The following is a 25,941-nucleotide window of genomic DNA, read 5'->3' as shown; positions in this document are numbered from 1 at the left end:
GCAGTCTGTGTAAGTTTTCATATCTCTGAACGTGTGCACACAGTGGAGAGGGTGGAGCCTTCCATCCTCAAATCTGAAAAGATTGAGAGATTTTGGAGGACACAGATGTGCCAAAGGTCAGAGGGATCAATATACAGGCCCTACCACGGAAAGGGGGAAAAGGTTCAAATAGAAAACTGCTGAAGAAGGGAAGCCATTGAGCGGTAAGGAGTTTCTGAATAATTAAAAAGTTAAGAATAAGCAAACTCAGTTGCCATGGGGGAAGGAAGTCGGGTGGGGGATAAAAAAAGCAGTTGATGTGGTAATTAAGAATTTGGTGGGAGCCTGGGCAGGTCACCTCCTTTCTCAGATCAGAGCCCCATCAGAAATTCTTTCAAGTGTCCTTCTGCGTCGCCAAAGATGACAACAGCAAATCAATAAGTGCTTGAAATGAAAGGAGATGTTGACTAGCCCCCAGGCTACAGATTTCCCGCCGCCAGCCTTTTCTGAACTCCTATAGCGTGCCTTTGCACTGCCTCTCTTAAGAAGAGCTACCTTTTATTCCTATTCTCAGGACGAAGGTAAGTGCTCAGTTAGCATATCTATTAAATGTGGGCTCTGGTTCCAGCTCTTCGATTGCGCGGAAAGCTCACTGCAATAGCTCGCCCAGCCTGCCGGAGGGGCAGACAAAAAGAGGAAGCTTGGCCTGGCGGCTTGCGGGGCCACGCACCTCCAAGGGCTGCCCCGGAGTCTTCCAGAGTTTAACGCTCCTGAGTTAGAACTGTAAGGTCCCAGTCCGAGCAAAGGGCCTGAGCCACCGTAGCCTTGGGAGCGCTCCTTCCACTTGAATGCACTCACAAACAAGCACAAAATCTTTTTAACAACAGAAGAGAAAGACCCCTGCTCCATAATTAAAGCTAGGAATCACCGGAAACTCCGTTTTGAGTTCCAGATATTGGTCTGTTACCTTTCTAATCTTCATCCCTCCTGTAATATGTCTTGATTTAACAATCTTTGCAGCGCCCAGCATTTCCCGGACGTTTTAATTGGGTAATTCATTAGTGAGTCAATACAGACATTTATATATTCTTTTAGCTCAAGTGGTTAAGTACTAATTTCGAAATGATTATAAAACACTGGAATCGGCAACGCATAGTAATTTTAATTTATATGCAAATCAATTGGTTCATCTTAAATGCCTTTTTTTAAAAAAAACAATTATTGTATTGTAGCATCGGAGGCATGGATCAAACCTCTAGAATAGACAATTCGGAAACAAGACCTGGACTAGGAAGACAATTTAGAACAGCCAACAAATCAATAATGTTTGAGGCAGTTAAACATCGCTAGCCATTGGTATTTACATACTCGCTTGTTGTCAGATAAGGAGCTGGGGAAATTGCTTGCCAGGGTTGATATCATAATCCAGAGTGAAGAAAGTAAATGGTAGCGCACAGCCCGTCACAGCGGGCTCTGAAATAATACTGTACCTTTCCCAAATCCTGACTCTTGGATGAGAGGGAGTTGGCGGAGGTCACCCCATATTTGTCCACGGTTTTGCCCCACTTTGATCACGCAATTGTTGTCCTCCCTGAGCTTTCCAATTTGATTCCCGTTCTAACAGTTCTATCACTTGCCTCAACATATTGTGGGGAGGAGTGTAAATGAGATTCTCACTAAAAATTATCTGAACCCACTTAGCCAGCACTGTTGCACCTAAGCTTAGTTTTGTGGGCTGTTTTTAATTCCCTGTGCCACCCACACATTAAAATCAGATCATCGAAATGTCTGTAGGAAAGGGTGAAGGAAATGGTCCAATGCTCTAGTTTACTGGAAGACTATTATCTTTAGACATAGTTCAAGATTTTGAGGAAATAAAAAGGATATACTCTTTGACGGGGAAAAAAAGTTTTAATATTCTAGAATGATGGGATTACTCCCAGGGATTACCAGAGGATCCGCACTGGAGTTGTTTATGTAAAAGTGTAACATCCTTGAAATTCACAGATACGTAAGGTTAGTGTTTTCCTTCCCCAGGCTCCCAGTCCAGGCGATCTTGCCCTAAAGGAGCTTGTACCTTTGATGCTACAATCTTGTTTACATCTGCAGGGCAGAGAATTGCTTGCTTTGCTTGGACGCTCCCTCCACCCGCTTCTAATTTGAAGTAATCGAAATCTAAATACAGTCGCCACGGCCCACTCTTCCTTTACTGCTCTGACAAGGGAAAAACCTGAAATCCACGTCTTAAATCAGCTCGGTGGTTTGTAGCCCCACAGTACCCTGCTTCTACGATTGCATGCCTAATGTATTCCCTGGTGATTCTGGGCATTAATTAGTTGTTTAATAGGAGTATGACTAAAAATGTAAAAGAAGGATTAGGAGCGTGAAACGTATGTCCAGCTCCTTCCACACACTCGAGGAGGGAATGAGAATCATTCTGTATCTTCTATTTCTCCAGGAGCCATTTGCATTTCCCACCAGCTGCTCACTTCAGCTGCACTGGCGCTGGGCGAGGCGAGGACCCAAAAGCTCAGTGCAGTGTCTGCGGCGGCCGGGACTGGGGTTAACCAGCCCCTGGCGGGCGAGAGTCCAGACAGAAGGGGGGGCGAGGGGAACGTGAGCTTCCCAAGCCCCTTCCTCTCAGCCCTGGTTTGCAAACCTCTGAAACCTGAAAGAGGGGAGGGAGTTGCACGCGCATATCTGTGCGTCTTTCCACCGCAACTCCCTTCCCTCTCCCTGTGTCTCTCCGTGGGTCTCTGAATCTTTCTGTCTTTGGTTTTCTCATTCTCTTCCAACTTTTCCGTAAGATTGCCTTTCCTCGCCACCAGCTGAAGGCGAGGTCGTTCTGCTACGAGCGCCTCTTAATCTCTACAAAACGAAAAGAAAAAAAAGAGAGGGTTATATTAGCCCATTACTCAGAGGAGTGGGGAGGCTGCAAAAATCGTCGATGGGCAGAGGTGAAAATGTCTTTCTCGGACTGCATTTTCCGGTGTCCTGTAATTAGAGTTCAGCTGTGGGACTTGTTGAATAAATTTGATTTTCTTGCCTCGGTGAGATTTCAAAAACCAAAAATAGAAATTCTCAGAGTCAGAGAGGAAATACAATTAAACAGCACGTGGGCATTTTCCCCCTCATTTCTCTCCCATTAAATAACACTGCTTTGAGTTTCCACTGGGTAAAGAGAGAAAGTTTGAGTTTTCACGGATGTTACGTGGAGGTTAGAAATGGCTTAAAATGTAGATCTCTCATCGGTTTTCTTCGTGGCTGAAGAGGCTAACCCTTTCCATAAAATGAGTCCATCTGTCGACTGTTAGCTATTTCAAAGTGAAGGGATTTAGCACTCAAAACAAATTGAGCAAGTTTGTTTGCCTGTTTTTACTGCTAACTCAAATGAATTCAAAACACGGAGTAATTCAAGAAAACAGATAACATGTTCCAGACAGCCCCCGAAAGTAGGGAAAGCCAGCACCTATATAGTGACTAGGGTTAGTTTTAAGCACCAGGCTTTTTTAAATGTGTCTATTTTATGCACATTCTCCTGAGTCATTATATATTCCTAAAATTGTGAATATTGATATATTGATGTAGGAAGAGCGATACAACTTTTAGAGAGAGCTTTATTCTCAATTAGGGACCAAAGAGAGGTATTTTTAATAGAGGGCCTGAGTTTTGCTCCCAAGCAGGAATTAATATTAGTGGGAAAACCTGAATCCAGGAGCAATGGCTGTGTTCTGACACTTTCCAAAAACATACATTAACAGGATGCCCTTGAGATTGAAAAAACATTGTCCCATATGCCTGGCAGAAGCCTTCACACCTGGTCCTCCAGGCGAATTATATTTATAGTCCTTCCACTCAAAGGCAGGATAGAGCCAAAATATCCTGCTTACTACCGAAATACACGTCTTTGCTCAAGTCAAGAAATCAGAAAATCAGGGTTCAGAAGTAAGGCACACTTTTCGGATGAGAATATCCCCTGTAATTTCACATACTCTTTGCTTTACAGGAGCAAATGTGGAGTTGAGGGAAACTCTCTCCCCCACCCCCACTTCCATCCCGTGCAATTTAATACCATCCTCGCCAGGAACCTTAACCTCGTCATTTTAAAAAATGAGATATCCGTGACCCAGGGTGAACTTGTTGAATGTAGGTACAGCAGAGGAAATTCTAGACTCTATAAGCATCTGAGCCTTGTCCAGCGCAAACCCTTCGTGAACACCGGTCAGTGCGTGGCCGTGCCCACCTGCGCGCCGACACTCTCAGCGTGCCTAGTCCACCCGCCTTGACCTCGGGCGCGGTGTCCCGCTAAGCTGGGCCCAGAGTCCCGGCCTTACCCAGCTGACAAGCCTAGCTCGCTCGCTTAGGTTGTGGCCCTCCCACCCTCTCCCACTAGCTCACTCCATTCTTCAGATTTCTCCTCACTCATCCTCTCCCATCCCCACCGCGCCCACCTCCACTCCCGCCCTCTGTCGGTCCCTCACTTTCCTCCCGCCGCAGTCCTTCTTTGCTGTGACCTCTTTCCTCAACTCTGCAGGCCTGAGAGAAGGTCACACACGCACGCTCACACCCACACTCCACGAGCCTCTTCCCAAATAAACCCATGCACATTGTCCTTTGTTCCGTCTCTTTGGCCACTTTCCCTGTCGCTTCCTCCCAGCCCGTCCTGATTTTGCTCCCCAGAAGTGCTTTTCTGTCTCCCCGCTGCCCTGGCGCTCCCCCTCTGATTTATTAGGGCTGCCAGCTTGGCGCAGATTCCTTTTTCTTCTCCATCCCATCCTCCCTTCTGGTCCTCCTTTCCACAGTGGGAGTCCGTGCTCCTGCTCCTCCGTTGGCTCCTAAGTGCCCCGCCCGGTCCCCTCTCCTTTCGCTTTCCCGGCTCCGGCTCCCGACTCTTCGGCCAGCCGGCCTCTGCTTCCCTCCCCTGCCTTATTTCTCGTCGCCCCTGCTCGCTCCCCCCGGCGCTCGCCCGGGCGCTGTGCTCGCTCCTGTATCGCCAGCCGCTCAGCGGGGCTCGGCCGGCCGCCCGCGCGCCACTGTGCAGTGGAGTTTGGTGGAATCTCTGCTGACGTCACGTCACTCCCCACACGGAGCAGGAGCAGAGGGAAGAGAGAGGGATGAGAGGGAGGGAGGGGAGAGAGAGTGCGAGACCGAGCGAGAAAGCTGGAGAGGAGCAGAAAGAAACTGCCAGTGGCGGCTAGATTTCGGAGGCCCCTGCGCACCCGTGGACTCCTTAGAAACTTGGCAACCTCAGGAGCCCTGCAGTCCTCTGAGGCCCGGCTTTCGGGCGCTTGCCGTGCAGCCGGAGCCTCGGCTCGCTGGAAATTGTCCCGGGAAGCAGTGGGACGCGGAGACAGCAGCTCTCTCCCGGTAGCCGGTAAGTGGAGGCCATCTATCCCGCAGGGATGTGAGATAATGCGAGTCTGGAAATTTGTTCCACTTCGGAGAATCTTCACCGTAGGTGATTTGTGGCTTTTGGTGCTGCGTTTCGCCCAAGGTAACGCAGTTGGCAAACAGACCTTGCAAAGCCCTGTTCCTTTCGTCCCCCGCCACAGACACTAACAATCTACCGGGTGCTGAAATCGAGTGGGAAGCCCGACCATGGCTGGCATTTAAAATGAGGTATCTTCCCTTAAATCTCGGTGCCAACACTGCAGGAACAAATCCTGGGGCCAAGGATTAGCATTCTCAAGATAAAGGGCTGGGTACAAAGTTTCAGCTACTGGAAGATTAGCCCCTTTCCCATTGTTATCCATTGGGAAAAAAAAAAAAGAAAAGAAAAAGATTCCATCTTAACTGGCAGTTAGTGACCTCTCAGGCCCAAGCGAATTACCTGGGAGCCAGGCCTGGATGCCAAGCTTGCACCATTTCTTTGGATTATAACTCCTTTAAACTGATCACCAGTCAACTCCAATCTCGCACTTCAGAAGATACATTTTAAATGGATGCAGAGAATTATTTTCCAACTGGAGATTAAGAAAAAAATTTCGATTCTAAACCTCAGAAATATGTTCTTCTTTTCCAGTTTAATCACTTTACTTTCTTAAGCAATTTAGAAATCAAACTATCATAGGGTGCTGTGATTTTTTTTACTCTTTTGTGTGAGTATTGTCTTACTAAACTAAACGGAGAAAACTTTTACTACTATAAATTTAAATATCAGAATTCATACATTCTAAAATATTTTTGTGAAAAATTAATCTGATTTAGAGAAATTTCCTTGCATTCTTTTTAGTCCATCAATCAAAACTAAAGATGCTTTTATCACACAAAATATCATTTTGGCAGAAATCCATCTAAAATTCAAATGCCAATAATATCAAGAAAACAAAGCACATAAGCAAAATAAATTGAAGATTTTTGTTGATGTAACATGATCATACAAGATTTCAACAATCAAACTTTCCCTAAAAAATTAAATAGATATTTCATTTATGGATGTTTTACTTTAACTCAGCAAAATCACACTTCAATTATTTAGGTGCTTTGTTCCTTAAGTTAAGCGTGTTTGTCTTCAAATGTTCCTAAAGCACTTATATTAATTGGTTATAAAGAACGCGTACACATGGTAAAATACGTAACTGAATTGAGCAGTATTTTAATTTCCTTAAATAATTACTACAAATTAATTTACTGGCTAATTTCACAATTTAGTTCATTTAAAACACATGCTCCTGTGCTGTTTATTTTTAAACTTTCCATTAAAGATTTTGTTATGGGGTAACAAAGTGAATGAAAAGGGAGGAGATGTGAAAGGATTTGGGATTATTCGAACTGTATTTTTCCTGCACTTTCATTCTTGCAGCAGTCATCAGAAATTATTTTTAAGCAAATTATTTTATTTCTTAGGGCTTGCCTGCCTGCTTTGCCATGGTTCCGCGTCCTCCATTAGCCGTGTAGTGCTTTTTGTGTGCTCACAATATAAGTTGGCCCAAACAAGATTCCTTGGCATATACATTCCAACCAGAACATGAACTTTGGGAGTGAGAACTACCTCCCATCAGGAAAAGTCTCCCATCTCAATTTGTGAGATTAGCCATTGAAGTCAGTCCCAAAGTCTGGCAGCCAAATTTCTCAGAGAAGACTTGCCTTGATAGGGCAAGTTTAAGGATCAGCAGGCGGGAGTTGGGGGTCTCTTTTTAAAAAATTATTTTCCCCAGTTATTTAGACTCCGTTCTTCTAGTAGGCCTGGTCATTAAATGAAGCATAAAAATGCAGGTCTCAAGGCTCATTTTGACTGCAAAATAAATCTCCAAGTCACAAGGACATGTAGGAGTGAGTTAAGGAACACGCCTTGACCTTCTTTTCAGTCCTTAGAGTGGAGCTCTATGAGTTCTTGAAGATTTGTTTTGTATTGCTTTGTTTGGTCTTCAGCACTGAAGCAGGGGGGAGTGGGGGGAAGAATGTGTAATAATTGACTGACTTTATACTGAGCAACCCAATCTTTTTCTTTTGTATATTTCATTCTTTAAAAAAATAAATAAATAAAAACTATTTGCAGTTACCATCTGCAGTGCTCGGGCTACCAGCTAATAATGCAGCCAGTTCAGACATATAAAAAAAAAAAGATTATCGAAATGATGATGACATGCAAATTTCCTCTGAAATTATCATAAGTAAACATTTGAAGTCTGGACTAATAAAATCCCATCTGTGTTACTTCATATCGAGTTAGTAGAAAGCTGTGATAATGAATTTTGTAATATCTCACGAACAGACATCTCAATCAGGGACTAATCCTGTGATTTTACTGCAGAATCACTAAATCTGGAGCCGCCAAACTGCTACTTCTGGGCCCACAGGCCCACAAGGATCGAATCGGCAGAGTCCCGGCCCGCGTTCTCGCTAGCGGGTGGGGGAACCTCCTGGCGGTCCCCACCCTGGATCCCCACGCCACAGCGCCAGGCGGCCCCGCCTGTAGGCAGCAACCTTGGCCAGAGGCTCCCAGGGATCCACTCCCTTCAGGAGAGGCCGAGACGCAGGGAAACGCGACTCAGGCCACAGGCAGGCCCACAGCTCCCTGCCCCGCCTCTGTGCCTCCGCCAACCCAACAATGCCTCCTCCCACCCCAATCCCCGCATCCGCGCGAAGTGGGCCCTGCGGTCGCCGGCGTACCCTGGTTAGCGTGGAGAGAGGCAGGCGCTGAGATCGAAGGGGCCTAGGGAGCCCTGGACCTTCTTTTCTTCTGTCTTTAAAGCAACCGCGGCTCTTCTACCCACCGGGTGGAGCCCCTCGAGACCCACCTCTCCCGACTTGCCTATGGCAAATAAGGGGGAGTGCGTTAAATGCTTGGCTCGCTGCGTTGTGGTTGAAAACGTGAAAAAGATTTGGCTTGCCCGGGAGAGAAAGGGGGAGAACTGGGTAGCAGTTATACCAGAGCTCTTTCTCCGTCCTCGTCGGGCAGTAAACCCTCCAAGAACGTTTGCCCTGCTCTCCTCAGTCTCGCTCAGTCCACCCGGTGTCTCTCTGCGATCTTAAATCATACTTTAGGGTAAATAAATGGCCGGGTTAGTATCTCTGGGAGAAAGTGTGGCTAAATATGGAAAAGCGGCTCCTGACGGATGAGAGGCCCGAAGTCTGCTCGCTCCTGGAACAACTTAGGCCAAGAGCCCGTGCGTTTCAGAATTACAGAAAACCGAGGGAAACTGCTGTCTAGGATAGGGGCACGTTGGCTCTGACTTTGTACAAATGTTTGCTGAGCTCCGACTAATGGACAAGCACTGAAGGGTGGTCTTTGCATACAGCTTCCCAAAGAGAAAAGTCCTCTCCACCCACCCACTCCCCCTGCCATCGCGTTCAGATGGGTTCTTAACCCCGGCACCGAGATTCTTGAAAGTAGGTCCACAGCCTCTCCAGCACACTGTGGTTTTAGAGTCCTCTAACCTCTGGGCCCTTTTGCGGCAACTCTGGAGGGAGATCCCCTCTTGATAAAATCTAGATGTCATGGGCCCGAGGCTAGGCTGGAGACGCTGCTGCACAGACAGAGGCTGTCAGGTCGGAAAAACACGCCTGAAGTCTAGCACACAGTAGGCGCCTAACAGCTAGCGTAACGGGTAGTCCCATCTGAGCCCTGCGCACTCGATGGTCGCCGCTTCTTACAGCCTTCCTTCTCTTCTGTTTTGCAGATAACGGGGAATGGAGACCAACTGCCGCAAACTGGTGTCGACGTGTGTGCAATTAGGTAAGAGCCCCCTTCTCCTGCCCGGGTCATCAGACGGGAGGCCGCGCCACGTGAGGGCGGCAAGAGGGCACAGGCCCTGCGGTGAGGCCCCAGCGAGGGGCGCTTCCCCGAGGGGCCAGCCTGGGCAGGAAGGAAATCAGAACCAAATCGCCAGTGACCTCTCTCTGTGGCGGGGCGGTGGACAAGGAAGCAGCGGCGCGCTGTATACCGAAGCCCCCCATCCTACTCCTCCCGGCTGGAATCGCGGGCAGCCGGGGAGGCGCAGAGAGAGTACGCCATCCTGCCCCGGGTTGCCAGAGGGTCCGGGGGACGGGGATGCCGTCCGCTCTTTCCTCTAACTGGGTCTTTGCTCTTTGTCCCTCTTTCTCCTCCGGCCTGCTTCGCCCCTCCCCCTCCTCCCGTCCCCGGCTCCTTTCGGCCACGGTCCGGGGCTCCTCTCTCCGCACGTGGGGCGGGCGCGCGCGTGGCCCAGGCGTGCAGCCGGCGGCCGTTGAATGTCTCTTCTCCAAAGACTCCGAAATCAAAAAGGTCGAGTTCACGGACTCTCCTGAGAGCCGAAAAGAGGCAGCCAGCAGCAAGCTCTTCCCGCGGCAGCATCCTGGCGCCAATGGTAAGGCCGGGAGGGAAGCGCAGGCCGCGCGCTGGGCACCCGCCTCTGGGACTCTGGGCCTCGGGCGAAGCGCAAGGAGGCGAGGCCGCCAGACCTGGCGCGCCTGCTGCTTGAATTTAGACACTCGGCCTCTGGGTGGGACGGGAAGCAGCCGTCTCAGGGACGTTAATTCCTTTCCCCAAATTATACTGCACTCCTGAGACCCAACACCTCCCTCTCGCTCTCTCCCTGTGGTCTGATCCCCTCGCACTCTCCAGCAAACCTCGGCGCCTTGGCTGGCGTGGAAAAGTGGTCCAACAGCGACCTCTGTCGTTCGTCATATCCCACTGCGCCCAACACCACCAGGGCCTACTCAACCCCTCAGGCTCTCAGCCACGCCCCACCCAGACTTGTGGGTGCGCGGTTTATCCCGGGAGGCAAACACGGGAAACTTGAGTTGGCGAAGCTTTGCTTTGGCTGGTTGAGGGAGGGGAGGCGGGCTGACAATATTCCTGCAGAGCTGGAGGGCAGCCACTGTGCTTAGCAGCCCAGGGTAGAATGGAGGTTTGCCCCTGTCGACGCGAACCTGCCTGAAGTACTGGTTGCCAGGCCTTGGGTTTTGGCGATATCGTTGCTTGATTGGCTGGTTTCACTCTTGAGGGATCGAGGGACATTGCCAGAGGAGGTCTGCAGGCTTAAATAAAAAGTTAAAAAAGTCTCCAACCTATGCCACAGGCCTTTCCTGAATTGAAACTTGTCCTGTAGGGGTGTGTGTGTGTGCGTGTGTGTGTGTGTGTGTGTGTGTGTGTAAGGGATGGAGGAGGGAAGATGTCTTTCTTTTCAAATACATGGGGGGGAACCTCAAATTTACTGTTCCTCTATTTTCCTGGCTCCGTAGTGAGTAAGTGCGTAGCCTTAGGAGGCTGTTGACCTTTGATAATGTGAGCAGATAAAGCCCCCCCCCCACAGCCCTCAGCCCCTAACCCCCTCTTTCCGGATTAAAGTGTAAGAATACAAATGTAATATGGGATGGGGGGATGATTTGGGACCCCGGCCAAAAAAACAAATCGTATTACTAAGAAGAAAACAAAGATCTTGCATTGGAGTTTCCCCGTGCATCTGAGAGAAAATGATCATTTGTTGAAATGGAGCGTCTAAAGTGGTCTGGTGCTTCACGCCTGGACACTGCACTACACCGCCAGTCGCCCTGCTGGGCCAGTTAAACGCTCACTTGCCCGGGATTAACCCCATGGGGTTAAATGGGGGCAATGCAGAGATAACGTCGTGTGATTTCTGTCATTTAGATTGTGTTAAATTCTTCTTCTGTTTGATAATAGGTAGTAAAAATAAATTATTAGACCGTGGTATATTTGGGATATGGTTAAAAATCAAGAGCAGCAATGACTTCTGGGGAGAATGCTTTGTGCGGGCTCAGCCCTGGCTCCGGTCAGACTAGAGGATCTCCTCAATCTCGCTTCGCGCAGGGCGGGCTCGCAGTCGCCAAGCCGAGGCTGACATTTCTTATTGTGCGGGGAGCCAGAGAGACACAAAATGTCTCCTCTTTCCCCCAGTCCCCACCCCGGGTTTCCTAGACATGGGGAATGCATTCCGAGGACAGGTGGAGAAGCCTACGGTGGGATGGGATCCTCCTATGTCAGCAGGAAACGGCTAAGAGCCGAGGAGTCTTGCTTGCGCCAGTCACAAGCCGGGCAGGCACCCCTGGTCGTTCTCTTTCGGTAACTAGCTAATAAAGAACTAGAAATAGTGAATGATTGCTTTCTTAACCATTACTTTGAGGCCCGCACTATTTTAGTGCACGTGAAAGGCTCTTCCCCTACACTCAATGTGTCTGTTTTCTACTTTTAGACCGAAAAGAAAAATTGCTGCCCAAACACGTTTAATGCCATTAATTACGAAAAGGCATGTAATGAGAAGAAATGCTGAAAATCGTAATTTAATTGGCTTTTAAGGAACTAGTAGACAAAACCAAAAAAAAAAAAAAATCACGTGAATGGGCAAAGTTATAGCACTGCTGAAGGAAAAGTTGACGGAGTACCTATCCTTCCCTGATTATAAGTTAACTTCTGGAATATCCAAAGTCCTGACCACAGCCTGCTTGTAAAACAAAAGGATTTATTTCTTGTATTTTTTTAAGTTTTTCTTTGCTTTTAAAGAGAAAAATGTTCACAATGACATATGATTTCTTTAAAGGACCATGATAGTCTATAACGCTACCCTCTCCGCCTCTGCTCCCCAACCCCCCAAAATACCATGTCCTCGTTAAAGATTAAACGTTTTGTATAGGCAGAGTCCACCTCTAAGCCGTCCAGGCTCTGCCTTCCTTCCCAAGTGAGTCCCAATGTCCTTGATACCCATTGGGTATTCTATCCAGCTGGATGCCCAGCCTGGATAGAACCCCGAAACGGGGCTAGCACGAGAGCAACTGGAGACCCCTAAAAGCTAGAGGTTTGAGAGGGTGGACGCAGCTAGCAGAATATGGTGCAGAAGCCAGTTGAGAAGGACCCCCTAGAGTAAAGAGGCCTTTCTTTGGCTTTTCTTGCTTTGAGGGTCCTGAAAGGTGCCTTCATCTTGTGGAACTCATAAAATGGTCTTCACCTTCAGGAGGAGGATGGATTGACCCTCCCCTGTCACTGGCTCAAAAAGTTTCGGGGTGGCGGCTCTGGGTTCCGTGCTGAAATCGGACTGTGCTGCAGCCCCTTTGGACCTGACGCCTGTTCCCCGGGCCTCCCTCAGGAACACATTGTTAAATAGCTTTGGCCCAGTGGATGGGCTGAAAGTGTTCGACCGAAGTCTCTGGTGTGCACAGACTTCCTCCCTCTGGGAGGTGGGCTCCACGGCCCGTTGTGGCACCTCCAGCCGCGACACACACCTTCACACGCGGCAGCAGCTCGGTCCCAGCCTTCTTCGAAGGACCTGGGTTAATCCTAGCCGCCTCGGGGGCCACAGACTCCTCTCCGCCCCCCGCCCCTGCGCCTCTCATTCAATCAGGGAATGTTTGCGGAGCATATACTACGTGGACTCCTAATATACCCCCTGAAAGCAAATAACCCCGTTTTCCTCTCCGTTATGAAGCGATTTTAATCCCAACGCGGACACCAGCGAGATCAACCCAGACCGTCTGTAGCAAAACGCAAAATGGTGGTGCGTGGATTAGTGACCAAGGTCCTGAGCCTTGTCAGAAAGAAGGGGATGTGTAGAGAAAAGGTGGAGAACTCTAACTGTGGCTAGCGCCGAAGGGACAGGTGCTTGCTGAAGGGGGCATGAGGCTTGAGGAAAAAGCAACAAAATAGGGGTAAGGATAATTTTTACATTTTCTTTCCTACCCCCGACCTCCACCATCCCATTCTCCCCTCTCCCTGTCCCCCCGCACGCCCCCAGTCAAATCTGCAGCTCACTGGAAAGGTGCCCCACGGCTTTGTGGTTTTTCACCACCTGGGGAAATTGTACCAATTGTCCCAAGGTAGTCAGTCCCTGCGGATCCCTACCCGCAAAGGTGGTCTTTACAGGTCGCGTTCCTCGCTGCTGACTCGGTACACAAAGTTTCTTAAGGCTGGTTCGGCTGTTATACAGCACCGCCCGCTGCTAATATATGCAGCAGTTGTTAGAGCGGCTCGAGGGAAAAGGAAATGTATAACGAAAGCTTATTCGTGAGCAGGAATATACTAATGGAACAATCTGATGTCTTCTTAATCCTATGTAAAAAGCTTTGTCGTCTTCCTAATATTGACTGAATGGGTAATTAATGGCTCTTCATCTAGGCGAATACCCTGTAATCCAAGATAGGCAAAAGACAACAAGCCCAAGGTAGAAGACAAAAGGCCCAACTGCAGCGGCGTTTGCCCGCCTCCTACCCCCCAGGGTCTCTGATTGGGAAAGTTTTCTCTCCGAGGAGAAAAAGGCAGGAGTGGGAGAATATATACCTACCATTTCGGGGCTAGACTTCACCACAGCACCTGACCACCCTGCTCAGTTTTCTGTTACTCTGTCTTTCCACCTCCAGTCCTTCTCCCTGCATTGTTTTTTTCTTCTTAACTCCTCTAGGATGACCTCCTACCACCACCGCCATTATGGTCCTAATAACCTTTCCCCACAAACCCCACATCTTTCACTTCAGCAACCAATGAGGCCCTTTTCTGATCCAGGAGGAGATTCCTTTCTTTTAGAACCCAATACATACAGTCTTTGAGAGCTAAAGTAGTTGGTAGGGGAGGAAGAAATTAATAGAAAGGGAGAGAGCATACAGAATTGTGTGTGTATGTTAAAGAGCGACCAGGAATGACAGAGTCAACTTCTTTGTGAGGATCTGACAGGAAGAGTGTCCAAGACTCTACCAGCATGTTTTTAACAGGCTGACATTTTAATTTAAACCTTTAGAAGTAATATATGACTTGGGTTACTGCAATGAGGTGGGTTCCTTTTTTTTGTCAGCTGACAGCTTTTAAAATATTATTTCGCTAGGGAAATAAAAGCTTCATCTCAGATTATAGGTGGGTATTTTTGGATTTATGTGATTTATGGTCACCATGACAACTAATGCCGAATGTTAGCTACCAGCATGTCTGGGAGAGAGAAAACAGAAAGAAGGGAGAGCAAAAGAAATCGAAAAGGGAGATGGACATGTGCTGGAGAGGGAAGAAAAGAGAAAAAGAGGAAGATAGATGAGCGTTTAATCCAACTGTTGTTTAAAAAAGTGAGAGGGGACTTCATTTAGCCCCTTGCCACTTCCTTCTTTCCTGACCTGGATAACTATGCTCGATTTCATATTCCACCCTCCTTTCCCCTTCTTCCAACACATGTGCTATACCATTCTCCTTATCTTACTTAGTTTGGCGAGTAGTTGCTTTCCGGAGATTCGGGGACACCTAGGAAAACTGTGACGGTAACATGCAAATGTGAGGAAGCATTAACGGCATGTTCGTAGAGTGATTTTAGCAAATGCCCCCTCCTCTAATCTCCCTTCTCTTCCCCAGGCCAGTGTGAGGTGGTAACTCCCACTGCCATCTGAACACTGTTCCCCCAGCTAGTTACCCCAAATCTCAAACGGTTGAGCAACTAGAGCTGTGGGATGGAAGGATGGGTACCATTTGCAGGGACCCAGAGAGGGTGGCTGTTGCTCAGTATATCTACAGAGTTCCGATTCAGAAAATAATCCTCCCCTTTTGACAAGTCAGAGCTTTTTAAATTCCATTTAGGAAATGGGGAAAAGGACAGCTACAGTGAAGCTTTTAATTTCTGTGTTATTTGGTTCCATGGCTATGAGGGGTGGTGGGTAGTGGATGGTTTTCAGCTTGGTTTGCATGCAGAGAAAAGCCAGATAGTGGAGGGGGTAGGGCACTTCTCGGGCAGGGTGCAAGGTCTCCATCTGACCTCTGTGCTTTACCAGGAGCTCACACACTCACGCCCATCACGTGGTTCCAAGCTGAGTCCAGGCAGGCCTTGCCCTTGAGCTGGCTTGGGCCAGGCAGGACTCCCACCCCTCTAAGGCCTGACAGCTCAGGGAGATATCTGATTAAGCCATCTTCTGGGTGAACTCTGAAGACAGACTCTTTCCAAAAGTCAGAGATCACTTGGTTGAGTCCCAGGCCAGACCTGGGTCATTGACACGGAGAGTTTGGCGGCGCAGCCCAACCGCTAACCACCATGGCCAGAGGGACTTTGCATAACTAACACTGAAGAGTGTGAAATTAAATAAGACTTTAAGACTAGTAATCAGTGGTAAATACCAGCACAAAACATGGCTGACCCCGTGTCACGCATTTCCCTCATCTAGGGTCTTTCTTTGAAATAATAAGCAAGAAACTCCAATCGAGACAACCCCTGATGTCTCTGAGACTCAAAACCTCATGCCTGCACTGGGCTTTCCTTCTTTGCCCCACGTAAGCCATGCAGCAACTCCAGTTTTCCTACAAGGATCCCACTGATGTTCTCCGTATTGGAAACTTCTATGTTAGAGGCTGAACTCACAGTAATTTCTAAAACCAATTAAGAAGAACTTAGCCAGAGGTCACAGTAGTGCTATAATCACAAAATGCACAAGATTTCTTGACTTCTGGCCCCTTTCTCATCTATACTGCCTATGTCTGTGCACCCACAAGTCTTATGTACATTAAATCTCCAAAATCAACCACCACCATGCCACAGAGTTTTCACTGGACAGTGTTTCTTAGTTCCCACCACACACCTCCTTTTCCCCATGCAGACTTATCATGTTGGTGTCCTGCCACACAGGGGGCCTGAGAAGAATGTCACCCAATAGCCGCTGCTGTGAGTGTGTAAAGTGATTAGGAGATTAGGAGAATGTTGAAATTCCTGCTGGAAAAATGCAAAGAAAATCCTCACTTTGAGTCAGTTGTTTACAGAGCCAGTGTGTGTGTGTGTGTGTGTGTGTGTGTGTGTGTGTGTCTGTAATATAAAATGGATGTGAATATATATACAAATAGATATGGTTTTGCTTTTACCGTAATCTGAATTCTCTAGATAATGGTCTTTATTCACCACTTGACTTCAATGGGTCCACACAAGTTAGGACTCCTTATCTTTTTAGGCGTCTAGGCTGCCTGCTGATCCCCAGTGCTTCCAACGTCTCCCACATGTTGGTACTATGAGGAGCGGTCACGTGCCCTTGGGTTTTTCAACCACTTTGGAGGCTGATTGAGGTCCTTCGTACATGTATATTTGCCGTGATGAAAGTTCCATCAGTAGAGTGGAGCCACCAGAGCTTAAATCAAAATTCTGTGGGTTTATGAGAGACGGGGTTAGAAAGCTATATGGCTCTGTGGAACTTCTCGGCTTTCTAAAATAAGACATTAACACCCAAGCTTCCAAAAATATTTGCAGCTCTGGGGTTTGAATCTTGAAAAACAAGGAGTGAGGGGCTGTGTATACTAACTACAGTGGAGATTTTTTTCATTCTTTAATGTGATGGAGTCCCTTCATGAAATGAAGCTTTAAAGGGGCATGGTATTGTGGGGACCAGAGCTATTCTGAGGTTTGAAAGAAGAAACTGGAATATGATTAGTAAACACATTGGGCAGAAAAGAGCTGGATTCTTATTGACTTAGTTATAGGTCATTGGCTGGCAGTGCGATGGGAGGAAATATTTACTTTACACATATACTTTATGATCTTGGGGGAATTAGAGGAAATTCAATAAGAAAATGGCTAGAAACATTTAAAACCCTTATTTAAAAGACTTAAGCAAATTAGAGTCTTATCAGATTAAAAACCACTACAAATGTAAGAGCATTGTCTTCAGTGAAATGCTGTGGGGTCTGAGAAGGAGATTCTCCGCCAAATCTCAGGGATAAAATACGTCATTTAAGCACCAGATAATGAGCAGAATGTAAATTAATTTAACCTTCTTTACCAACAGGCTGCTGGTGTAATGTGTATAATTTAGTGATAAGATTGCAGGACCTAATATAGCTGGATGTATGAGCCTCAGCTAATGCAGACCTGTCACATGAGGATGTATTCCACTCTGAGCAGGTGTCTGTATGTGTGGAATGGGGTAAAGTGGAATAAAAGGTTAAAAGCAGAAATGCTGATTTAAATCTTACTAGGAAGAAATTCCTCTCCTGTAGCTAAATTACTCTTAAAGTGGGATGATACTGGTGAAGAAAGATTGAAGAACAGTTCTCATTTGGGTCTTTGGACTACAAGTTTAAAATGGGGAGGAGTTGCAGACAGGGTTTGGGGGTGGACAGGGCAAAGGAGAGACACATAAATTGCAAATATATTTGTAGTCTGCTTCATCCACTTTGTTCCACACTGAATAAGTTTCCCAATCTTGTGAACAAGGACAAGGAGGGAGTGTTTTCGAGATACTTCATGCTGGCACTGCAAATCATTGACTGTAACGTCAAACAAATACACATTCAGAGATGATAACACTAACTCCACAATAAAACAATCGTCAATGCAGAAACCCAGGGAGATTAGTTTGTCCTCTCCAGCTGATCTATGCTGGGGGACAAAAGGACTTTCAAAAATTATTTTGAATACGTTTGGATTTCTTTCTTTAATTTATTTGGAAATTAAATTTACTTGGAAACAGTGCTATAAAGAGTTGATGTCTCCAAAGGTGATTTTTTTGGTTGTTGTTTTATATAAATAAATAAATAAGGCTTTGCTTTTCCTAGTTGAGAGCTGTTCTAGGCTTTTCGCCCTTAGCCCACACACACCCCTTGCTGCCTGCTTGGACTTTAACGGCTCAAGACGGCCTTGAGCTCACTGGGAAAAGAAAAGGACTGTTAAAAATTATCCTTGAAATTGGTTATTTGGCAACATTCTTAATTGTATGGAAATTCATTAAGGCATATTTCATATATAATTAGCTCAAGGTTGTTGATTCTACAGGCTTTATGGATTTGAATCTGATTGATAATAAAGTAAACAAGAGAGTCGAATTTAAAGCGTGCCTCTCTCGGGTTAGGACGAGCTTAATACAGTGTACAAGGAATTTGAAAGATCTAGGATATGTGTCTTAATCAACGTTAAGTAGAATGGATAAGCTTTCAGCGTTTTGAAAATGCTGGGCTAGTGTTTCTATTCTATTGTGTGTTTTCTGTCCGGGGACTAATAAGCATCACAGAGAACGTGATCTGAGGCGACTTTTTATTCTTGTATAAATCCAGAGTGAACCACCAAACAGTTGTTCTTTTAAAGTCAAGGTAATTTTCTTTTGACGGGTCCATTTGCTTCTCGATTTCTAATTTATTAGCCTGCCTTTTCAGGGCTGTCTTCTTTGCAATTAAAGTCGAGCTTCTTCAGATTAGCGCAGCATTCACTTGACAGGCTGTTTGGAAAATTTAAGATCAGAGAGGTGATTTGTTACTGTTTTTCAAATTTTCTAATTTTAAGTAGCATGTCTCCTTTTTATATGGGGTGGGGGATTGGAAATGGATGTAGTGAGACACAAAGAGGGGGTTTGTTGATCCTTGTACCTTTCAGTCCTTGAACTTTCCACTCTCTTCTCCCAAGCCTTCGACTCCTAGCCTCATCTCTTCACCTTTGGGTTCATACTAAAAGCCAGATCGCCTTGGGCTGGGCAGGAGCAGAATTCCCGGGAGCGTGCCTGTGTAGACCTAGTGGGCACGGCGAGGCATTAGCCCGGCCCCGCACTGTTGATAGGTGCAGGCAGGACAGTCCCTCCACCGCGTCTCGGGGCGTTCTGATTGGTGCGGAGTCACGTCACTCCTACCCGGAGAAGGGTCTGGGAGGAGGCGGAGGCGGAGGCGGAGAGGGCTGGGGAGGGCCGCGGCGGAGTGACGTCTCGGCCCCAGGAAGCCCGCCTCTGGTTTTAAGATGTTAGGCCAACAGGGAAGCGCGGAGCCGCAGATCTGGTCTGACGCTCGCCTGGGTGCCTGGAGCTGAGCTGCGGCGAGGCCCGGCTTCTGTTCGACCGCCCGGGGGGTGTGCGTGTGCGCGTTGCGGAGGGTGCGCTCCGAGGGCAGCGTCGTTGCTACAGCGGCTGCCGCTGCCGCAGGGGATCTAATATCAGCTACCTGTCCCTGTCACTCTTGACACTTCGCTGTCAGGGCTGCCGCGTGGGGGGTGGGCAGAGCGCGGTCTGCGTTAGCTTTCCTTATTGGAGGGGTTTTTGGGGGAGGGAGGGAGAGAAGAAGGGGGTCTTTGCCCACTCTTATTTCGCTTTGGAGCTTGGAAGCCTGCTCCCTAAAGACTCTCCGAGTGGTGCCCTTCTGCCTGCATCCCATGTCTTCGTTTGCCCGCTGACTTTCGGTCTCCGGACTTTTTCGCTTGAGCCTTCCGGAGGAGACGGGGGCAGCTTGCCTTGAGAACTCGGCGGGGGTTGCGTCCCCTGGCTCTGCCCGCAGCGGGGAAACTCTGCGCCTAGAGCGCGACCCGGAGTGGACAGCGGCGGCTACGGGGGCTCGGCGGGGCAGCAGCCCAGGACTGGTAGAGCGGCGCGCTCCCTCGTCCATGAACTGCATGAAAGGCCCGCTTCACTTGGAGCACCGAGCAGCAGGGACCAAGCTGTCGGCCGTCTCCTCATCCTCCTCCTGTCACCATCCCCAGCCGTTACCCATGGCTTCGGTTCTGGCTCCCGGTCAGCCCCGCTCCCTGGACTCCTCCAAGCACAGGCTGGAGGTGCACACTATCTCCGACACCTCCAGCCCGGAGGCCGCAGGTAAGGCGCCGGGCCGCCCTGCAGACATTCCAGCTCAGCTGCCCCGCGCCACCCGCTCCCTCTCACCCCAAGGAAGTCAGTCCCTCCTGGGGGAGGCGTGGTGGGAGTGGTCGTTCGCCTGGCTCTCCGCAGAACTTCCGGGAGCCGGAATTTTGACTACCCCGCATCCCTTTAGTTCTCCCTCAACCAGCCCACCTCCTCGAGCGCTAACGGCGCGAGCCTTTCTGCCGCCCTCTCTGCCTACCCTGGCCTCCCTTCTGTTTCCTGGGTCACAAAAATCCCAGCATCTCGATTCGAGGACCTTCCGAGGCCGCCCCACCTCTGTCCCTGTTTTCCTCTCGGCTTTCAGCTCCCGAGGAGCTCCACTCGTTAGGAAATTGTCTAAAACCACTCAGAAATGCCCTTCGCGAAGAGGCATTATTTTTTTTCTTCGAAAGGGCCGGCAAACTTGGGTGCCCAACCGAATCCCCACATCTTTTCCTAGCCTTCCCAAACCGCATGGAAATCTGAGCTTTCTGCGAGGGGGGAGGGGGTCTGTAAGCCGCGCGCGTGTGCGAGTCCCAGGAGATTTGGTGTGTCTGCGCAAAGGTGTATAAATATACTTGAAAGCACAGTCTATAAAAGTGAATGTGCCGCTGCGGCGAGATAAACATGTAAATAAAACGTGCGGCGCTGGGGGAGGGGAGGAGATGGGGCACGGACACCCACACTCGCGCCCTCACACCCCACAGGCGCAGAGCTCCTCGCCGCCCGGAGCCGCCGCGCTCACCCTTCTCCGGCGCCAGGCAGCCCAGCTCTTTCTTCCACAGCTGCTGCCGGTCCAGTTGGCGTTCGTGTTGCAGGTGGGCATGCTGACGGGAAACTGTGTGTGTTTCGTTTTCAGAGAAGGATAAAAGCCAGCAGGGGAAGAATGAGGACGTGGGCGCCGAGGACCCGTCCAAGAAGAAGCGGCAAAGGCGGCAGCGGACTCACTTTACCAGCCAGCAACTCCAGGAGCTGGAGGCCACTTTCCAGAGGAATCGCTACCCGGACATGTCCACACGCGAAGAAATCGCTGTGTGGACCAACCTTACGGAAGCCCGAGTCCGGGTAGGAGCCAGCACGGAGTCTGGGAGGGATAAGGGGGAGGATGTTGCGGACGTACAGACCAAGTAGACCAGGAGGGAATGTGGGAGGGCGCCGGTGGGGCGCAGCTTTGCAAAGGCAGAAGGCCTCGCGGCGGCCTGGTTGCGAGATTACACTTCCCTCTCCGAGGCCGACAGGACTGCCGCCCGGGCGCAGGCTCCTGGAACGGCACCGGCTCACTGCCCCGCCATCCCGCGACCTTAGGAGGCGGGCTGCGTGGGCAATCCCCTGCACAGGGCGTTGTGTTCCTGGCTTGCAATTGCCAGACCAGAGCTAATAAAATCCCTACCAGGCCAAGAGCCGCGAACAGGCTCCAACCTGTGCGCCTTTAACAAGGAAAACCCGCCAGAGACACACACGAGTTGGCCCTCGCTGGGAAACCTTTGTGCCGGCCCTGTCCCAGCTTTTTCCCTCCTGGGTTCGCGCTTCTTACACTTTCTTTACGTTTTTTTTCGGTCATTCAGATCTCTTCCATACACCCTACTTCCTAGTTTTGTGATCTCCGGGGGCCAAGTTTTAATACACAACTGCTAGTCCTCTTAGAAGGAGAAAGAAAAAATGAAAAAAAGACTTTTCAGCTTGGTTTATTTATCTTATTTCAGGAGTTGAACTCTGGAGATTGAAACTCACACCCCCTCCTCTAAATTATAATCGTAGTTTTGTAAAAAGGGCTTACCTTAACTTTGTAGCAAATGTGTACTTTATGGATTGGCAAAAATGAGCTTAAATAAATTACCCAATAGCAACGTCCTGGGTTATGCTGGTCGGTGGAAGATTCCAAATTTGTTAGGATTCTGGAGCAGAAAACAGAATCAAGCAAATCAAGCGGCATCCAGAGGCTTTGCTGTTAAAAGAAAAAAAAAAAGTTAAGTGCTCTGGGTAGGAAAAGTAAAGCCCCCAGTTAGAGCAGATAAAGCAAAAAGAAGAAAACAACAATGATAAAAAGAATAAAGACCAAAATGCTTTCCCAAATCAGAGGGAACGAAGACACTCTCTGGGTGGCATTTGTGCAAGGCATGAGGCTATGCTGGTAAATAAAAGGCCGGGAAGAAGTTGAAAATGGTTTTAGTTTAACTGCCCAGAGCCACAGCTGGGTCCTGGGCGGCGTGGTTTTGAGCAAGGTCAGTCTTTCATTAGCTCTCTTGCGCATCAGGGGAACGGGCCTCTCACTTACTCTTCTCGCCTGGGCAAAGTTTAGATGGTCTGGGGTAGAAATGGCAAGTAATTAAAATAAAGACAGAGTCTATGGGTTTTCTGGGATCCTTCGAAAACGCCCTCCCACCCCGCCCGCTATTCCGCAGCTCCGCCCTAGTGCTCTGTAGCGGGGGCGCTGGGCTCTTCTTGCAGCTGCCTCTCCTTCCAGGGCGGCTGCTTGTCGAGCCAAGTGGGAGTGAGGCGTGCTTTTTATAGCAGTGGGGAGCAAAGAGGAAAGGGGATAAAAAGGAAATCAAGAATGAAAGGAAAAAGAGAAAAGGATTACACGGCTGGACCCGGCGGAGATGTGTAATGTGAAACATCACCGGTGTCAGCTCGGAGATCTCAGGCCAGGCCTCGCTCCAATACACAAAAGCCGCCGTCTGGGGCGACGGGGAGGCCTGATGTGGATTGGGAGCGGGGTTGCGGCTGGGCCACCGGACACGGGTGGGGGCCGGCCGGCCTGGGCGGCCGCCTGCAAGGCCAAACGACCGGCCTGGGCCTGGCGCGCGGGCCATGCCTGTGGTGGGCTTAGGGTAAAGAGGGGACGGAGCGAAAGGAGGGGGAATCTGCAGAACTACTCTTTCCGGGTTCCCAGAGTTTAATATGCCAAGCTCCTGGAGTTAACGAGCTGACGGAGAGTTGGTCTTTTGCTCTTTATTTGGTTGTTTTGCTAGGCGAGAAAGGGTGTCGGCGGCCTAGTCCCTATTAAGGGAGCACGTACCAGGAGGTGGGGGACGACAGTGGAGGTCAGGGAGGGGAGGGAGGAGTTGCAAGGGAGGAAGAGGGTCCTCTAGTGCCCTTCCAGCCGCTTCTTCTTATCCGTGGGTCTGCGGCTTCGGAATGGAAGCAACTTTGCAAGGTGTCCTGAGAAGGGTTGGAAAAGCCTGCTGCCCCGCGTTTATTTTACATTAAGTGTTTTTGGACCTGGAGAAAAGCCTGACTGAGAGATCAAGCTGTCCGCAGGTCTCCATGCGTTCGGCTGGGGTTTATGGCGTAGCTCCGAGTCCCAGCTCGCAGGCCAGAGCAGACCAGATCGCCCACGGTTGGTGGAGACCCGAGCCAGTAATCGAAAGCTGGCCCTAGTAGCTTGGTGTGCAGGGCGGTGCAGTGAAGCGAGGCTAGGGTGTGTGAGTGTGCTAGCGTGTGTGTCGGGGGAGGGCGGGGGTTGGCCTCTGATGGAAGTTTTATTAATCTGCACTGTGGCATCTGTTTGCTCCCTTGCCCCAACCGCTCCCAGGTTTGGTTCAAGAATCGTCGGGCCAAATGGAGAAAGCGAGAGCGCAATCAGCAGGCCGAGCTGTGCAAGAATGGCTTCGGGCCGCAGTTCAATGGGCTCATGCAGCCCTACGATGACATGTACCCAGGCTACTCCTACAACAACTGGGCCGCCAAGGGTCTTACATCTGCCTCCCTATCCACCAAGAGCTTCCCCTTCTTCAACTCTATGAACGTCAACCCCCTGTCATCGCAGAGCATGTTCTCCCCACCCAACTCTATCTCGTCCATGAGCATGTCGTCCAGCATGGTACCCTCAGCAGTGACGGGCGTCCCGGGCTCCAGTCTCAACAGCCTGAATAACTTGAACAACCTGAGCAGCCCATCGCTGAATTCCGCGGTGCCGACGCCTGCCTGTCCTTACGCGCCGCCGACTCCTCCGTATGTTTATAGGGACACGTGTAACTCCAGCCTGGCCAGCCTGAGACTGAAAGCAAAGCAGCACTCCAGCTTCGGCTACGCCAGCGTGCAGAACCCGGCCTCCAACCTGAGTGCTTGCCAGTACGCAGTGGACCGGCCCGTGTGAGCCGCACCCACAGCGCGGGGATCCTAGGACTGTGCCGAATGGGGCAACTCCGCCCTTGAAAGACTGGGAATTATGCTAGAAGGTCGTGGGCACTAAAGAAAGGGAGAGAAAGAGAAGCTATATAGAGAAAAGGAAACCACTGAATCAAAGAGAGAGCTCCTTTGATTTCAAAGGGATGTCCTCAGTGTCTGACATCTTTCACTACAAGTATTTCCAACAGTTGCAAGGACACATACACAAACAAGTGTTTGACTGGATATGACATTTTAACATTACTATAAGCTTGTTATTTTTTAAGTTTAGCATTGTTAACATTTAAATGACAAAGGATGTATATATATCGAAATGTCAAATTAATTTTATAAAAGCAGTTAGTAATATCACAACAGTGTTTTTAAAGGTTAGGCTTTAAAATAAAGCATGTTATACAGAAGCGATTAGGATTTTTCGCTTGCAAGCAAGGGAGTGTATATACTAAATGCCACACTGTATGTTTCTAACATATTATTATTATTATAAAAAAATGTGTGAATATCAGTTTTAGAATAGTTTCTCTGGTGGATGCAATGATGTTTCTGAAACTGCTATGTACAACCTACCCTGTGTATAACATTTCGTACAATATTATTGTTTTACTTTTCAGCAAATATGAAAAAAATGTGTTTTATTTCATGGGAGTAAAATATACTGCATACAAATTGGTCTGGATTCTTTCTGCCCTACTCTGTCACTAACTTGGCCAGGGCATCTCAGTCACTGCTTCCTAAACAAACCAGTTTCCTCTGCCTGCCTAGTTAAACATACAAGGCAGCAATCCTTATTTAAATTTGGTAGAAATAAATTATAGCCATTCGTCAGAAACTAAAAAAAAAAAAGGGGGCATTCCTGGGGGGGGGGGGAGGCTGCAAAATCTAATTTTGTCTCCCCGATTTTTCTTTGGCTTAAACCCAGGGGATTCCATTATGGCTAGCAAATAATATGAGAAAGAAAAAAGGAGAAAGAAATTTAGCAAGTCCGTCAGCTTAGAATGACTCTCAAGTTTACTCCTTTATGAGGAAATCCACACCTCTAGCAAATTGCTCTGGAGAAATATTTGTGCATTTATACATGTACAGTTTATATGCATTTCTCTCAGGAGGAATACATCTATAATAAATTTACAAGGAAACATCTCCGGTTCAAAATATTTAGGCCTCCACGTTTATCTTTCAGGCTTAAGTAGAGAGATCCTTCATGTTATATTGCATTACTATTTCCAAATCCTTTGGAGACATTAAAAGAAACAAAGACGATTTCTAATAACTACAGCCCTTCAGTTTCTCAAAGAGCCCAGGGGTTGAGAGGTTAGAGTGGAGTTTCCTGAGTCTTGTCGAGCAATATGTAGTTGAGGCAAAGGTCATGCTCCCGGTGTTTTGTTTTAAATAATATTGACCCATTAATTCTAAACCTGCTTGTTCCTGAAATTATACAGGATTATAGTTTGCAAACTGCAGGACAATGAAGCAAATCAAGATGAATTACAGCCCTGGCCCTCCCTCCCATCCTCTGACATCTAAACAGGGAATGAGTCCGGTGTGAGTGTTTAAATGAACTTTAAGCACCCGATCCTCCTTTATCAGCGATTTTCAGCTTAAAAAAAATGTGAAATTTGATTTCATAACAAATAGAAGCACATACCACTTAGTCCCAGAGAATTCATCCTCATGGCGCTACGAGGGTCGTTGTGGAGGTGGGGGGAGGGATGTGCTGAGATCTTTTGTTATGCTTGTCAACCCCGCGCACAACCAGAGTGGGCGAGAACAAACACCACACTGGGGAACTTAGAGCAAAAAGTAACCTCCGATTTTCTGGAAGCGAGAATATAATTGTTTTCGCGCTTTAGTTGCTTTCATCTGAATGAA

At 48.5% G+C, this 25,941-nt stretch overlaps 1 protein-coding gene across 3 annotated transcripts; it reads left to right on the top strand.

Moving 5' to 3' along the window:
- On the top strand, window positions 1-24,738 carry PITX2 (paired like homeodomain 2). 3 transcript variants are annotated; one of them, XM_010389089.1, is made up of 6 exons: window positions 1-203; window positions 3,986-5,353; window positions 9,102-9,157; window positions 9,630-9,767; window positions 20,801-21,006; window positions 23,477-24,738. In XM_010389089.1, exons 3-6 carry the CDS (start codon window positions 9,112-9,114, stop codon window positions 24,038-24,040), a joined length of 954 nt encoding a protein of 317 aa, XP_010387391.1. In that variant the 5' UTR covers window positions 1-203; window positions 3,986-5,353; window positions 9,102-9,111; the 3' UTR covers window positions 24,041-24,738. The 3 variants fall into 3 exon arrangements, with proteins under 3 accessions (XP_010387391.1, XP_010387393.1, XP_010387390.1); XM_010389091.1 differs by lacking the exon at window positions 9,630-9,767; XM_010389088.1 differs by lacking the exons at window positions 1-203; window positions 3,986-5,353; window positions 9,102-9,157; window positions 9,630-9,767 and adding an exon at window positions 19,067-19,917.
- The last annotated feature ends 1,203 nt before the right edge of the window (window positions 24,739-25,941 follow it).

The sequence above is a fragment of the Rhinopithecus roxellana genome, chromosome 2 (genome assembly GCF_007565055.1).
Source record: "Rhinopithecus roxellana isolate Shanxi Qingling chromosome 2, ASM756505v1, whole genome shotgun sequence".
In the NCBI taxonomy this organism is placed as follows: domain Eukaryota; kingdom Metazoa; phylum Chordata; class Mammalia; order Primates; family Cercopithecidae; genus Rhinopithecus; species Rhinopithecus roxellana.
Note: the sequence above shows the minus strand (reverse complement) of the source record. Positions and strands in the feature narration are given on the sequence as shown.